General features: G+C 43.1%; 1 protein-coding gene across 5 annotated transcripts in view; it reads left to right on the top strand.

Annotated features, from left to right (window-relative positions):
• LOC122563768 (interleukin-6 receptor subunit beta-like) overlaps nt 1-17,347 on the top strand; it is a 209,370-nt gene that overhangs the window by 107,804 nt on the left and 84,219 nt on the right. For all 5 annotated transcript variants that reach the window (XM_043717981.1, XM_043717983.1, XM_043717982.1 and 2 more), the window contains 4 exons: nt 763-889; nt 6,721-6,911; nt 11,928-12,073; nt 12,214-12,370. In XM_043717981.1, coding sequence (XP_043573916.1) covers nt 763-889; nt 6,721-6,911; nt 11,928-12,073; nt 12,214-12,370 — 621 coding nt within the window. The remainder of the gene's footprint in view (nt 1-762; nt 890-6,720; nt 6,912-11,927; nt 12,074-12,213; nt 12,371-17,347) is intronic.

The following is a 17,347-nucleotide window of genomic DNA, read 5'->3' on the forward strand; positions in this document are numbered from 1 at the left end:
CCACCCTCCCCTCTGACCTATCACCTTCATCCCCACCCCCATTCACCTATTGTACTCTTTGCTACTTTCTCCCCAGCTCCCCCCACTCCCTCATTTATCTCTCCACCCTGGAGGCTCCCTGCCTCCATTCGTGATGAAGGGCTTTTGCCCAAAACGTCAATTTTCCGCTCCTCGGATGCTCCCTGACCTGCTGTGCTCTTCCAGCACCACTCTAATTTATGACACTTGGTTCACTTCTGGTGAGAGCAGAGAAAGGGTGGTATGGCAGACTCCTCAGAGCTGAATCTTCCCAGGCAGCAGGTTAGGATGGTATTGGATCATGCTGTGGTTCAGTGAGTTTTCTGAACAGATTTTCACTTTTGATCAACTTTCACAGAGCAACAGATGAAGAGCCAACAATGAACATACTCACAGGTCAAAGTTCGGGAACCAATTTCATGATCTCTGACTGTCCCCTCTCAGAACTTCCTTCACTTTTCATTCTCTTTTGACCATCCTGAGATGGGTCACACTGGAGTCCATGTCCACACCCTGCAATGTGCGTGGGCAGTGCCATACAGAAGGTCAGTCAGCTGGTAACAAATGTGAAAATATCACCTTAAAGGGCAACATATTGCAGAAGGTTCCATCATGCAATTGATCTAGATAGAGGTGGCAATCCTTGATAGCAAGGTGACTGAATCATTCAGCCTACCTGTTCTGTTCAGGGCGTACTGTCCCTTTGCAAGTGCTTCAATTTGCAACCCATGTTTCTGTTTCCAGTTCCTCCAATGAAGCCAACAAATTTAACCTGTGTAACAAGCTGGAAGGAAAAAATCAGCATGACATGCAGCTGGGATCCAGGCAGAGACCCTTACATCCGAACAACCTACACACTCCGCAGAATAAAGTGAGTTACTGGGACAATTACCACAACCCCCCACTTATTGAAGTTAATTTGGTCACCTTCTAATAATGCCATCAACATTCTGTAAAATAACTTAACATCAATCATTTGGTGTGAATGCTGGGAATATTGTCCTGTTTGTGTTTTACTGTCTGTTGATGATTGTGTTTGCGCGCGTGCGTGTGTTTATGGCTGTTCTGTATATGATCAGAAATCACATCACACTAAGTTACAGTCCAACAGCTTTATTTTAAATGACAAGCTCCTTCATCAGATGAAGTCCAATTAGACTGCTGTACATTGCAGGATAAATCATTGCAAGAACTCTCCGAAGCTAACTCATTACACGAGGTGAAGAGTAACTCTCCAGATCTTTCTGTGGGTTTAGGCGATCAAGAGGCACAGCCTCAGATCTTCACAGCTTGCCGGCTACATGTAAGATGTTGTGAGCAACATCAATCTCTTCACATATTGTTTTCAAACTTGACAAAATCATTTGACTATAAAATCCTGCAAAATTGTGAGACATTAGGAAGATCAGGAACATCTTGCAAAGTTCATTGTCATTCTTTGCCTGTTTGATGGTGAAGTATGAGCAGTTATCTTGACCAATGGATCCCCTAAAGAGCCTTTGAGGTTAAGACAGAAGTCAAACATGGTGCATCTTCATTCCAGCTTATATCAAGCTTCCATCTTGACTTGAGTGGAGCCAAACTTCCTACTGGAGTGAAGCTTCTTGAACAAATGGACAGTGAATTATGACCAGAAAGCTCCAACATGTTGATGCTGCTACAGTAAGGGATATTAAAAGATGGAACTCACACTCAAATTCATCAAACCAATGTCCTTCATCAGCAAACTCCTAACACATATTCCCACACCACTGGTGAAGATTTATGATGAGTGTCTGGATCAGGGTAGGATGATCTTCAGAGGTTCGGTGCAGACTCAATAGACTTGAATAGCCTCTTTCTGCACTGTAGGGTTTCTCTGATTCTGATCAGTCACTTTGATGTTCATGGAAAATAATCAGAACCCACCAGAAAAATCCAATGTTACTGTCTGCTTTTGTGTATATTACTATCTCTTTAATTTGTTTACTGGTATCTGTTACTCTGTGTCTGCCTTACTGCTTGTTACTCTTTCTCTTTACTCTGCACTATTGTCTGCTACTCTGTGTATGTATTGCTGAGTCTGGAATTCTTTTGGGCTGTCTGAAGTCTTGCCTACAGGTCTGAAAACCGGGGGAGAGTCACTGTGAGCCTAGTGTGGACAGACTGAAGAAATCACCAGAGGCAGGGAAGAAGCAAGAACAGTCAGCATGATTTTGTTAAAATCATGTTTGACCAACTTGATTGAATTTTTTTCAGAGGTGACCAGGTGTGTAGATGAGGGCAGTGCTTTTGATGTAGTCTACCTGGACTTCAGAAGGCTTTTACTAAAATATCTCATGGGATGCTGATAGCAAAGGTAAGAGCTCATGGGATTCAATGAAATTTGGCAAACTGGAGAGACAATTGGCTGAGTGGCAGGCAGCAGCGGGTGATGGTGGAGGGGTGTTTTGTGTCTGTGTTCAATGAGGTTTACTAGGAGTCAGCAATGAGCCCTTGCTATTTGTGGATTATATAAAATATTTGGACTAGAATGTAAGAGGGTTGATCAATAATTTTGCAGATGATACAAAGATTGGTGGGGTGGAAAATTGTGAGGATGATAGCCCTGGACTACAAGATGATATAGATCAATGGCAAATGGAGTACAATCTGGATAAATATGAGGTGATACACTCTGGCAGGACAAACAATGGAACACATGATGAATGTTAGGGCATGAGGATTAGAAGAATCTTAGTGTATACGTCCACTAGTCACTTAATGTATCAGAGAAGGTGGATAAAGTAGTTAAGAAGATATATAGTGTGGTGTTTAAGTGCTGGGAGATTATGCTGGAACTGTATAAAATATTGGTTAGGCCACAGCTAGAGTTTTTTGTGCAGTTCTAGAAACCACAATACAAGAAGAATGTGATAATAATGGAGCAGATGGAAAGGAGATTTACCAGAATATTGCCTAGGCTACTTATGAGGAGAGATTGGACTGGGGTTATTTTGCTTAGAGCATAGAAGATTGAGAGGGATATAATTGAGATGTATAAAATGATGAGGGTCATAGATAGGGTAGACAGAAAAAGCTTTTCCCCTTGATGGAGGGATTACTGCCAAAGGGGCATAGATTAAAGGTAAGGGACAGAAGGTTTAGAGGAGTTGTGAGAGAGGGTTTTTCACCCAAAGGTTAGAGGGAATCTGGAACACATTGCTGGTAGGAGTTGTAGGGGCAGAAACTCTTGTAAAATTTCATGAGTATTTAGATGTATATTGTGATGCCAAGGCTTACAAGACTACGGGCCAAGCGCTGGCAAATGTTAAGGTTTTGATTGGCATGGATGGACTTAAGAGCCTTATCCTCTTCTGCAGGTCTCTATTACTGCAAGAGTCCTTCAGGCATTTAATTGGCCATCAGCAGACCTCTTGAATGATTGAAGTCCACAATGTGGAAGTTCCATTAACGGAGAGGTAAAACATTAAGAAGAAGAGGAAAATTACAGTATGAGAGAATGCTAGTGAGAAATGTTAAAACAGATAGTAAGTATTTGTATAATTATTTAACAAGGAAAGGAGTTAACACAGTGAATGGTGGATCTATAGAAAATCAGTCTAGAGTTTAAAAATAGGAAATAAACCCATGGCAGATTATTTAAACTGGCAGTTTGCATCAGCCTTCATAACAGAGGATGAAAGTAATATTCTAGAAATGAAAGGGATGGAGAAACTCAAGAAAATTACAGTCACAAAAGAATGGTACTGAACAAATTGTTGCAGCTGTGGATTAGCAATTCCTTGGGTCCTGATGGACTTCATCTTAAACCCTTAAAAATGTGGCTAGTGAGATAACCGTTGCATTGGGGTTTTAATTTTCCAAAATTCCCTAGATTCAGGGAAGGCTCCCACTGGGTTGGAAAATAGTGAATGTAACTGCTTTATTCAAAAAAGGCTGGGGACAGCAGGAAATTACAAGTGCCTTAGCTTCACATCTGCTGGAGGGACAATGTTAGGGCTATTATTAGAAAGATTACAGCAAAGTATTTCAAAAAGCTCAAGCTAATCAAGTAGAGTCTACATGTTTTGGGAAACTGAAATTATGTTTGAATTATTTATTGGAGTTTTTGAGGAGGTAACGTGCTATGGATAGAAGGAAACTAGTGGATGTAATGTACTTAAATTTTCAGAAGGCATTAGACAAGGTACCACGTCAAAGCTTGTTGCAGAAAATATAAGCTCATTGTGTAGAAGTTATCATATTGTTATGGATAGAAGCTTGGTTGGCTAACAGGAAACAAAAAGTAGGCACAATGGGTCATCTTCTACTTGGCAAGATGGAATGAATAGTGTGCCACAAGGGTCAGAGCTCGGGCCTCAATCTTCACAGTTTGTGTAAATGACTTAGATGAAGGGACTAATGGTATGGTTCCTAAATTTGCTGATGGCATAAAGAAATTTGGAAAATAAATTGTGAAGAAGGCATGAGGTTACTAAGGATAGAGAAACATTAAGTAAATGGGCAAAGATGTAGCAAATGGAGTATAATGTGGAAAAATGTGAAATTGTCCATTTTGTCAGAAAGAATTAGAAAAAGGAGCAAATTATTGAAACTGAGAGATTGCAGAGACATCAGAGTGTCCCAGTGCATGAATTATAAAAGGTTAGTATGCAGATACAATTTTCCTATAATTAGGAAAATTACTGGAGTATTATTATTTATTCTGAAGGGTATTGACTATAAAAGTAAGGAGGTTATATTTCAATTATACAAGGCAATGATAAGACTACATCTGCATTACTGTGTACTGTATTGGTCACCTTAGTTAAGGAAGGATGCAAATGCATTGGAAGCAGTCAGAGAATGTGTAGCAGGCTATTCCCTGGAATAGGTCACACACTCATAGAGTCATAGAGATGTACAGCACGAAAACAGACCCTTTGGTCCAACTTGTCCATGCCGATCGGATATCCTAACCTAATCTGGTCCCATTTGCCAGCACTTGACCCATATCTCTCTAAACCCTTCCTGTTCATATATCCATTCAGGTGCCTTTTAAATGCTGTAATTGTACCAGCCTTCACCACTTCCTCTGGCAGCTCATTCCAAACAGACAACATCCTCTATGTGAAAAGGTTGCCCCTTAGGACCTTTTATATCTTTCCCCTCTCACCCTAAACCCTCCAGTTCTGGACTCCCCCATCCCAGGGAAAAGACCTTGTCTATTTATCCTATCCATGCCCCTCGTGATTTTATAAACCTCTGATGCTCCAGGAAAAACAGCCCCAGCCTATTCAGCCTCTCCCTGTAGCTCAGATCCTCGAACTCTGGCAGCATCCTTGTAAGTCTTTTCTAAATCCTTTCAAGTTTCACAACATCCATGTAACTGTTTCTTTGACCAGCAGCCTCAAAACTGACTGCTTGCTCTGAAAAGCCAGGCCAAAACCAAAACAAACCAAACCAGAGATAAGCTGAGCTGGGAGAACTGGCTACTGCTCTTTCATTCTGCACGTGTGTTTTTTTAAACGCTTAACTGCCTTTTGCCTGAGGCAGTATTTGTTAGCTATAATCAAATTGGTCCTAAAAACTATCCAAACGAGATACCCCAGAACCTGTGTCTTTATGACTGATCTGAAAAACAATCAAGGACAACATAACCTTGTTAAAGGAGCAGCATTATCATGGTGGCCATAGAAACGCCTACCCGTGCCACTAATTAACAAGACTTCAGCACTGTAGCTCGCTTGCATCTTGCCTGACCCTGCTCTCCGGCAGAGCCAGTTATGGTGACACAAGCCTGGCTGCTGCTGTTATAGTTGCTGAGAAACTACCTGCTCAATTGTATCCAAAACCATATACCTGTTAGAGAGGGAAATAGCTACAAGAATCTCTTGCATTACCTGCCTGCCTCTCGTGGTAGTCACCCATCTACCTGACTGAACCTGTGTCGCGACCACATCCCTATAACTAATGTTTATCACAGTCTGAGTCCCTGAATGCTCTGCAGTGTGCCTAATAGGCCCTACTGTTTCTTTGGTTAACCTCTTCCTTTTAATGTATTTATAAAATACCTTAGGATTCTCTGTATACCTGTTCGCCAGTCCTTCTTCATGTCCCCTTTTTGCTCTTCTAATTGCATTTTTAGGTTCCCTCCTGCATTTCCTATATTCCTTTCGGGCCACAGATGATTTTCTGCCTTTTGATTTAGATTAGATTAGATTCCCCACAGTGTGGAAATAGGCCGTTCAGCCCAACAAGTCCACACCGACCCTCCAAAGAGTAACCCACCCAGTCCCATTTCCCTCCGACTGATGCACCTAACTCTATGGGCAATTTAGCATGGCTAATTCACCTGACCATCTTTGGACTGTGGGAGGAAACCGAAGCACTCAGAGGAAACCCCTGCAGATGAGGGGAGAATGTGCACACTCCGCACAGACTGGAATTGAACCTGGGACGCTGGTGCTGTGAGACAGCAGTGCTAGCCACTGTGCCGCCCCACTAAAAGTTATATTAGTATAACTGAGATCCCAACACCACAGCAGCTGGGACCCTGATATTTTGCAATCAAGGGCATTGATGCTACCATGACTGAGACTCTTTTTCCTTTTCCAGTCCTCAATTGTGTCCAACACCCAGGGCTCTCTGAACTTATTGCTCCTACATTTTCCTCTAAAGGAAATTATCTGCCCATGATGCCTGCTGATCTATGTCTACGTGTTTCCTCACAACCTTTAGGAATCTGGGTAAGTGTCATAATCATGGAATGGATGCAGAGTGGAGTGACTGCTTTTCTCAAGATTCCCATTCCTGTACTGTGCCCCGTGACAAACTCCGTCTCTTCTCCACTGATGATATCTTTGTTCTTGCGGAGAATGAGCTTGGATCCCAAGTATCTGATGTCCTGTGCCTTGATGCAATGGATGTAGGTGAGTGAGTTTTGAAGCTCTGTAAACATTGTTCTTTAATTCTCCCTCAACTGCTGATCTCTCGTTTGTCATATGGTGACATTCCGTCTGTACCAATTACTCTCTCCAGCTTTCTCTGTCAATGAATATCCATTAGACAGCACAGAGCTACAGTAACTGGGATCCTGACATTACAGTGACCTGGACTTTGACACTGATATACTGACATTAGTATAACTGAGAACCCTGATACTTTGCAATCAAGGGCATTTGACGTTACAGTGGCTGAGACCATGCATTTTGTAATTTAGACCCATCACACCAGCACCACAATACCTGGGACCCCAATGGCAAACTATCTGGTACTCCAACACTACAGCATCAGGCATTCCGACGCTATAGTAATACACATATTGACACTAAAAAATCTGTTATCTGATTCTGTATCATCTGGGTTTATGACACTCCGCTGTCTGGGACCATGACACCACAGTAACTGATACCTGATGTGATAGCATTTGTGACAACCTGAGAGCATCACATTTCAGTAACACCAGGTGAGTGCAGCAATTATGACTCATCAGCCTGACACGACATTAACTCGGAGCTGATACTAAAGTGTCAGGTAGTCTAACACTAAGGTTTCTGAGACTACAATAACATGGACTCTGCCACTATAGTAACACAGACCCTGACACTATAGTAACACAGACCCTGACACTGCATTAACACAGACCCAGACACGGCACTAACACAGACCCTGACACTGCATTAACACAGACTCTGACACTGCATTAACACAGACCCAGACACTGTATTAACACAGGCCCCGACACCGCATTAACACAGACCCTGACACTGAATTAACACAGACCCTGACACTGAATTAACACAGTGTGTTAACACAGATTCTGACACTGCATTAATACAGATCCCGACACGACATTAACAGACTCGGACACTGCGTTAACACAGACCCCAACACTGCGTTAACACAGACTCTGACACTGCATTAATACAGACTCTGACACTGAATTAATACAGACCCTATGACTGCATTAACACAGACCCTGACCCTGCATTAACAGACTCTGACATTGCATTAACAGACTCCGATAGAGTGTTTACACAGACCCTGACACTGCATTAACACAGACTCTGACACTGAATTAACACAGACCCTGACACTGAATTAACACAGACCCTGACACTGAATTAACACAGACCCTGACACTGCATTAACACAAACCCTGACACTGCATTAACACAAACCCTGACACTGCATTAACACAGACTCTGTGACTGCATTAACACAGACCCTGTGACTGCATTAACACAGACCCCGACACTGCATTAACAGACTCTGACATTGCATTAATAGACACCGACAGTGTTAACACAGACTCTGACACTGCATTAACACAGACCCTGACACTGCATTAACACAGACCCTGACACTGCAATAACACAGACCCTGACACTGCAATAACACAGACCCCGACACTGCATTAATACAGACCCCGACCCTGCATTAACACAGACACCGACCCTGCATTAACAGACTCTGACATTGCATTAACAGACTCTGACATTGCATTAACACAGACCCCGACACTGCATTAACACAGACCCCGACACTGCGTTAACACAGACCCCGACACTGCGTTAACACAGACCCCGACACTGCGTTAACACAGACTCGGACACTGCGTTAACACAGACTCAGACACTGCGTTAACACAGACTCGGACACTGCGTTAACACAGACTCGGACACTGCGTTAACACAGACCCTGACACTGCGTTAACACAGACCCTGACACTGCATTAACACAGACTCTGACACTGAATTAATACAGACCCTGTGACTGCATTAACACAGACCCTGACCCTATATTAACTGACTCTGACATTGCATTAACAGACTCCAACAGAGTGTTAACACAGACTCTGACACTGCATTAACACAGACCCCGACACTGCGTCAACACAGACCCCGACACTGCGTCAACACAGACCCTGACACTGCATTAACAGACTCTGACACTGCATTAACAGACTCTGACATTTCGTTAACACAGACTCTGACACTGCGTTAACACAGACCCTGACATTGCGTTAACACAGACCCTGACACTGCATTAACACAGACCCTGACACTGCATTAACACAGACTCAGACACTGAATTAATACAGACCCTGTGACTGCATTAACACAGACCCTGACCCTGCATTAACAGACTCTGACACTGCATTAACACAGACTCTGACACTGCGTTAACACAGACCCTACATTGCATTAACACAGACCCTGACACTGCATTAACACAGACCCTGACACTGCATTAACACAGACCCTAACACTGAATTAATACAGACCCTGTGACTGCATTAACACAGACCCTGACCCTGCATTAACAGACCCTGACATTGCGTTAACACAGACCCAGACACTGCATTAACACAGACCCGGACACTGCATTAACACAGACCCCGACACTGCATTAACACAGACCCTGACACTGCGTTAACACAGACCCCGACAGTGTGTTAACGCAGACTCTGACACTGCATTAAAACAGATCCCGACACGACGTTAACAGACTTGGACACTGCGTTAACACAGACCACAACACTCCTTTAACACAGACTCTGACACTGCTTTAATACAGATCCTGACACTGCATTAATACAGACCCTGACACTGCATTAATACAGACCCTGGCGCTGCATTAACACAGATTCTAACACTGCATTAACACAGACCCCGACACTGCATTAACACAATCTCTGACACTGCGTTAACACAGACCCCAACACTGTGTTAACACAGAGTCTGACACTGCATTAACACAGATCCCGACATGACGTTAACAGACTTGGACACTGCGTTAACACAGACCACATCACTCCTTTAACACAGACTCTGACACTGCATTAATACAGACTCTGACACTGCATTAACACAGACCCAGACACTGCATTAACACAGACCCTGACACTGCGTTAACACAGACCCTGACACTGCATTAACACACACCCCGGCCCTGCATTAACACCGACCCCGGCCCTGCATTAACAGACTCTGACATTGCATTAACAGACTCTGACAGAGTGTTAACACAGAGTTTGACATTGCATTAACACAGACCCTGACACTGCGTTAACACAGACCCCAACAGTGTGTTAACGCAGACTCTGACACTGCATTAACACAGATCCCGACACGACGTTAACAGACTTGGACACTGCGTTAACACAGACCACAACACCCCTTTAACACAGACTCTGACACTGCTTTAATACAGACCCACATATTGCATTAACACAGACCCGGGCACTGCATTAACACAGACCCTGACACTGCATTATAACAGACCCTGACACTGCATTAATACAGACCCTGGCGCTGCATTAACACAGACTCTATCATTGCTTTAACACAGACTCTAACACTGCATTAACACAGACCCCGACACTGCATTAACACAGACCCTGACACTGCGTTAACACAGACCCTGACACTGCGTTAACACAGACCTGGACACTGCGTTAACACAGACTCTGAAACTGCATCAACATAGACCCCGACACTGCGTCAACACAGACCCCAACACTGCATTAACACAGACTCTGACACTGCGTTAACACAGACCCTGACATTGTGTTAACACAGACCCCGACACTGCATTAACACAGACCCCGAAACTGCGTCAACACAGACCCCGACACTGCGTCAACATTGACCCCAAAACTGCAGTAACTGGAACCCTGACAGTTCTAGAATCTTGATGCTGTAGGAACTGGGAACCTAACATGACAGTATCTGGAATACTGACTGTCCAGAATATGGGACTCCAACTTTACAGTAACTGGGACCTAAAATTACAGTGACTGAGACAATTTACTACAATAATAGGGATGCTAACACTATTATCACTGGGATTCTAATGCTCCAGTCATTGGGACACACAACACTAAGTAGCAGACACTATAGCAGCATAGTATCTGGGACTAGTCACTATTCTGTGTGTGCAACAATACAGACCCTGACACAACAGTAACTGTATCGTATAGAATCATAAAATCATAGAGATGTACAGCGCGGAAACAGACCCTTCGATCCAACCCGTCCATGCCGATCAGTTATCCCAACCCAATCTAGTCCCACCTGCCAGCACCCGACCCATATACCTCCAAACCCTTCCTATTCATATACCCATCCAAATGCCTTTTAAATGTTACAATTGTACCAGCCTCCACCACTTCCTCTGGCAGCTCATTCCAGACACCTACCACCATCTGCGTGAAAAAACTGCCGCTTAGGTCTCTTTTATATCTTTCCCTTCTTACCCAAAACCTATGCCCTCTAGTTCTGGACTCCCTCACTCCTCAAAATACTTTGTCTATTTATCCTATGCCTGCCTCTTCGTAGGGTATGTGGAACAATCCATCTTCCGCAACTACACTGGCCCCACCTCCCATCTTTTCCTCCGCTACATTGATGACTGTATCGGCGCTACCTCGTGCTCCCACGAACTCCATCTGCCACTTCTTAACCCATTGGCCCATCTGATCAAGATCCTGTTGTAATCTGAGGTAACCTTCTTTGCTGTCCGTTACGGCACATGCGTCCCAACATTACGGTATATGGGTCTCCCATTGTCGCTGGGAGTATCTGGAACCTCAATGCTGCAGCATCGGGGATTGAGTGATGAAACCTGGAGAATAGAACATAGAACATAGAAGAATACAGCGCAGTACAGGCCCTTCGGCCCTCGATGTTGCGCCGATCCAAGCCCATCTAACCTACACTAGCCCACTATCCTCCATATGCCTATCCAATACAGTCACAGCAATCGGAAAATCACAGCATCTGGGTCATTGATGAATCTCTCAAGCTTGACTTTATTCAGATCTTTCTCTAAGTTTTTATGATACCGTAGTTGAGAAATCTTGTACCTCATCTGCCAATGCTAGTCTGTATTTCTGTGAACTTTTTATCCTGACTATTGCTTCCTCTTTATTTTCACATTAGTGAAGCTAGAGCAGCCTGTCTATCCCATCGTACAAGCAGATCAACAAAACAGCCACTGTCTGATTATAAGCTGGACAATGAATATTAAACTACAAATTAAATGCCAGTTGCAGTACAGAGAATATGGAGAGTCTGCGTGGAGACAGGTTAGTGCTGACCATATTGGGTTTTGGCCTGGGAGCATGTCAGGTGGAAGTCAGCTCCTGGCAATAATTAAGGGTGGCACTTCACTGAACTGGGAGGACTTTTGTGCAGTGCTTTAAACTTCTCACTTTTATTTTCACAGATGGTGGCTGTCATCAACCAACTGCAGAAAGAGGAGCGCCTGTGCCAGTTGTCACCAGGCACTGAGTACCTCATCCGTCTGCGCTGTATGTTGTATGATACAACTCGATACTGGAGCGACTGGAGTGCAGAATACTCTGGATGCACTGCAGAAAGCTGTATGTACCCCAACCATCACAGATAAGGCTATTCCTTTAGTACAGGCAACATACGTTCACCGAACAATCGTAGATGTACCTGGGACCTTTGATTATGCTCACCAGAGTATCACACTGAAAATCAAGAGCTGTGAGAGTCATCACAAAAGTTAAACATTTTATAAAAGCACACAAAATTTCCCTATTTACTTTCAGAGCCAAATTGCCAGAAAGCATGGACCATGTCTTTGTACTCAACAAGACTTATTATTTCAAATAAATAGATTCCAGCTAATAGATAAATAATGATGAATAATTGACATATCACTTGACTAATTAAAACTCTAAACCCCTGTAAACTCCCTCTCTACATGGGGCGGCATGGTGGCACAGTGGTTAGCACTGCTGCCTCACAGCGCCAGAGACCCGGGTTCAATTCCCGACTCAGGCGACTGACTGTGTGGAGTTTGCACATTCCCCCTGTGTCTGCGTGGGTTTCCTCCGGGTGCTCCGGTTTCCTCCCACAGTCCAAAAGATGTGCAGGTCAGGTGAATTGGCCATGCTAAATTGCCCGTAGTGTTAGGTAAGAAAGGGTAAATGTAGGGGTATCGGTGGGTTGCGCTTCGGCGGGTCAGTGTGGACTTGTTGGGCCGAAGGGCCTGTTTCCATACTGTAAGTAATCTAATCTAATACACAAGTAAACATACAACAGACACACAAAACAAAGGAGTGGAAGAAAACAAATGGAGGGGAAGAATGGGAAGGAAGTTCAGGCTGCCAGTCTAGTGTCACATGTAGGCTCAGCCAGGTAAGGGCAGCAGTTTCCTTCCAAGGACAAAGAATAAAGAAAATTTACAGCCCAGGTCCGTAAAGGAACTATAATGAATCAAATGGGTTTATCTGATAATCGACAGAGGTTTCATGGTCATCATTTGACTCTTAATTCAAGATTTTTAATTGAATTCAAATTCAATGATAAGCTATCTGTGTCTCTGGTGCCAAATATGATTGTATCCTCATACCACTTCAGAATACCAATACATCATCTCCCACTTGAAATGTTCTATCTACTGAATGTTTGTCTGCCTATTTTTTTTTTGTTTTCATGCGTGAAACTTTTAAATGCTCTTGTACTTCCCAACTTGGTCCAGTCCAGTACAAGGATTTATGTTGGGTTGCCAAGAAAAGAGGAACAAGTCCACAATCTTGTGAAATATCTGGCCTTGTTTCTTCTTATATGGTGACTATATAGTTGCAAGTTGAGAACTCTGCAGCAACAGCTTTAATCCTTTTTTTTATACATTTTGACTTGATCCTCCCTGTGACATACTCACGAGCTGCTCCCCATATCTGAACCACAAGGTTTAAGCAACAGTCTGTTCACCACATACTCTAATTTCTGCTTTGGACTGACTTCCTTCATTTCAACTGCACCTGCAAATCAGCTTTTTGCAAATTTAACCCTTGTTACTGCTGTAGCTTAATCACCCAATTTTCAATAAACTCCACAAATCCTCTCTTTTTGATTCTTCCCAAACAGAATCATACAAATACAGCAAGCTAATAATAATATGTAAGTTGCCTAGAGTGTTGGATAGAACATAGAACATTACAGCGCAGTACAGACCCTTTGGCCCTCGATGTTGCACCAACCTGAAGCCCATCCAACCTACACTATTCTATTCTCATCCATATGCCTATCCAATGACCATTTAAATGCCCTTAAATTTTGCGAGTGTACTCTGAGTAAAGAAACTTCCTCTGACATCTGTCCGATGTCTATCACCCCTCAATTTAAAGCTATGTCCCCTCATGCTAGCCATCGCCATCTGAGAAAAAGGTTCTCACTGTCCAACCTGTCTGATTATCTTATATGTCTCATTTAAGTCACCTGTCAACGCTTTTCTCTCCAACGAAAACAGCCTCAAGTCCATCTGCCTTTACTCATAAGACCTTCCCTCCGCACCAGGCAACATCCTAGTAAATCACGTCCAAAACCTTTCCAAAGCTTCCACATTGTTAGCACTGCTGCCTCACAGCGCCAGAGACCCGGGTTCAATTCCCGCCTCAGGTGACTGACTGTGTGGAGTTTGCACGTTCTCCCCGTGTCTGCGTGGGTTTCCTCCGGGTGCTCCGGTTTCCTCCCACAGTCCAAAGATGTGCAGGTCAGATAAATTGGCCATGCTAAATTGCCCGTAGTGTTAGGTAAGGGGTAAATGTAGGGGTAGGGGTATGGGTGGGTTGCGCTTCGGCGGGGCGGTGTGGACTTGTTGGGCTGAAGGGCCTGTTTCCACACTGTAAGTAATCTAATCTAAAAAAATTGTCCCTATAATGCAGTGACCAGTACTGTACGCAAAACTCAAAGTGTGGCCGCACCTGAGCTTTTTTACAGGTACAGCATGACCTCATGGTTCTGAAACCCAGTTCCTCTACTAATAAAAGCTAACACACTGTACGCCTTCTGAACAACCCAATCAATCTGGGTGGCAACTTTCGGGGATCTATGTAGCTGGACACCGAGATCTCTCTGCTCATTTACACTACTAAGAATCTTACCATTAGCCCAGTACTCTGCATTCCTGTTACTCCTTCCAAAGTGAATCACCTCACACTTTTCTGCATTAAATTCCATTTGCCACCTCTCAGCTCAGCTCTGCAGTTTATTTATGTCCCTCTGTAACCTACAACATCCTTCATCACTATCCACAACTTTATCGACCTTAGTGTTGTTTGCAAATTTACTAAGCCACCCTTCTACACCCTCATCTAGGTAATTTATAAAACGATCAACAACAGTCGACCCAAAACAGATCCTTGTTGTACACCACTAGTAACTGATCTCCAAGGTGAATATTTCCCATCAACCATCAACCTCTGTCTTCTTTCAGCTAGCTAATTTCTGATCCAAACTGCTAAATCACCCTCAATCTCATGCCTCCATACTTTGTGCAATAGCCCTTGGGGAATCTTATTGAACGTCTTACTGAAATCTATGTATACTACATCAACCGCTTTACCCTCATCCACCTGTTTGGCCATCTTCTCAAAGAACTCAATAAGGTTGACTATCCCTAATTAAATTATTCCTTTCTAGATGATTATAAATCTTATCTCTTCCAACCCTTTCCAACACTTTATCCACAACCGAAATAAGGCTCACTGGTCTATAATTTCCAGGGTTGTCCCTACTCCCCTTCTTGAAAAAGGGGACAAATTTGCTATTCCCCCAGTTTTCTGGTACTATTCCTGTAGAATAGCACAGGTACAGCTTGGAGTTAGATACAGAATCAAACTCTATATATACCGTCCCCATGAAACACACCCTGGTCAGTACAGCACAGGTTACATACAGAATAAAGTTCTTGCTGCAGTATCTCCATCAAACACTCCAAGGACAGATACAACATGGGGTTAGTTGCAGAGTAAAGCTCAGTCTGCTCTTTTAAATTACGAGTAAAAGTCTATCTACACTGTCCCCATAAGACTGTCCCCGTGAGAAATGTTTTGAGTTGCTCCCAGGAGAGGTATAGCACAGGGTTAATAATTAAGAAGTGTTCGTAAAAAATAATTTTAGAAGAGATATTAAAGGAAGTGGGGGAACATTTTAGACACCTTGACTATAATCGTTCAGAGTTTCCTGGATATAGGAGCTGTCCTCTGGATTGGAAAATTTCACCTATCACTCCATTTTTGAAAAAGGGTGAAAGAGGAAAACTAGGCAATTACAAGCCAGTTAGGCTAACATCCATGCTGGGGAAGTTTCTGGAGTCTATAATGAAGGATAGGGTAATTAAACACCTTTTAAATTTTCAGATAATCAGGGAGAGCCAGCCTGGAGGCATGAAAGATAGGTCATGCCTGACAAACATCATTGAACATTTTGAAAAGGTACTAAGGTGACTAACAGAGGAATGACTATAGATGTGTTTCCATGGAGTTCCAGAAAGTATTTGATAGTCCCATATAAGTGACTATTTACTGAGGTAGATGCCCACAGAATTGTGGGCAAATTACTGACATGTGGGTATTTGGTTGAGTGGTTGAGTGGCTGACAACAGAAAGTAGGGATAATAGTTAAGTTGGAGAAAGTGAGGACTGCAGATGCTGGAGATCAGAGCTGAAAATGTGTTGCTGGAAAAGCGCAGCAGATCAGGCAGCATCCAAGGAGCAGGAGAATCGACGTTTCGGGCATGAGCCCTTCTTCCTGAAGAAGGGCTCATGCCCGAAACGTCGATAATACTTAAGTACTCAAATTGGCAGGATGCAACCAGTGGCGTCTTATAAGGATCAGTGTTAAGGCCCCATAATTCATTATTTATTAACAACTTGAATAATAGCGTAGAAAATCATATTTCCAAAATTACAAAAGCACAAAATTACAAAGGGATATAAATTGACAAAGTGAATGGCAAATGGAGTTCTATTTAAGCAAGTGATCCATTTTAACTTGAAAAGGATTGATCAGTATACTTTCTGGATGGTAGGATGTTAAATACGAGGAGTGTCCATAGAGATTTAGAGGTTCAGGTCAATAGATCTTAAAATGTTACAAACAGGTAGAGAAAATAATCAAGAAAGTAATGGAATGTTGGCCTTTATGTACACAAGGATACAGAAATTATGCTGCAGTTATACAAAACTCTGATCACACCCAACTTGGTGTATTGTAAGCAGATCTGGACACCTCACCTTAGGAAGGATATATTGGCCTTAGAGGGAGTACAGTGTACGTATACAAGAATAATCCCTGGACTTTAGGGGTTAGGTCATGAGGAGAGATTATACAATTAGGCCTATATTTTCTGGAATTTAGAAGGAAAGGGGTGATCTGGTCGAAGTATTCAAGACATTATCAGGTCAGTATAGGATGGATAAAGGTAAACTGTTTCCACTGGTTGATGATTCTAGAAAATATTTCTAGAATCATAGTCTGAAACTTAAGGCCAGAACCTTCAGGAGCCATGTTAGGAAGCACTTCTATACACAAAGGATGTGTAG

Source organism: Chiloscyllium plagiosum, chromosome 27, assembly GCF_004010195.1.
Source record: "Chiloscyllium plagiosum isolate BGI_BamShark_2017 chromosome 27, ASM401019v2, whole genome shotgun sequence".
Lineage (NCBI taxonomy): Eukaryota > Metazoa > Chordata > Chondrichthyes > Orectolobiformes > Hemiscylliidae > Chiloscyllium > Chiloscyllium plagiosum.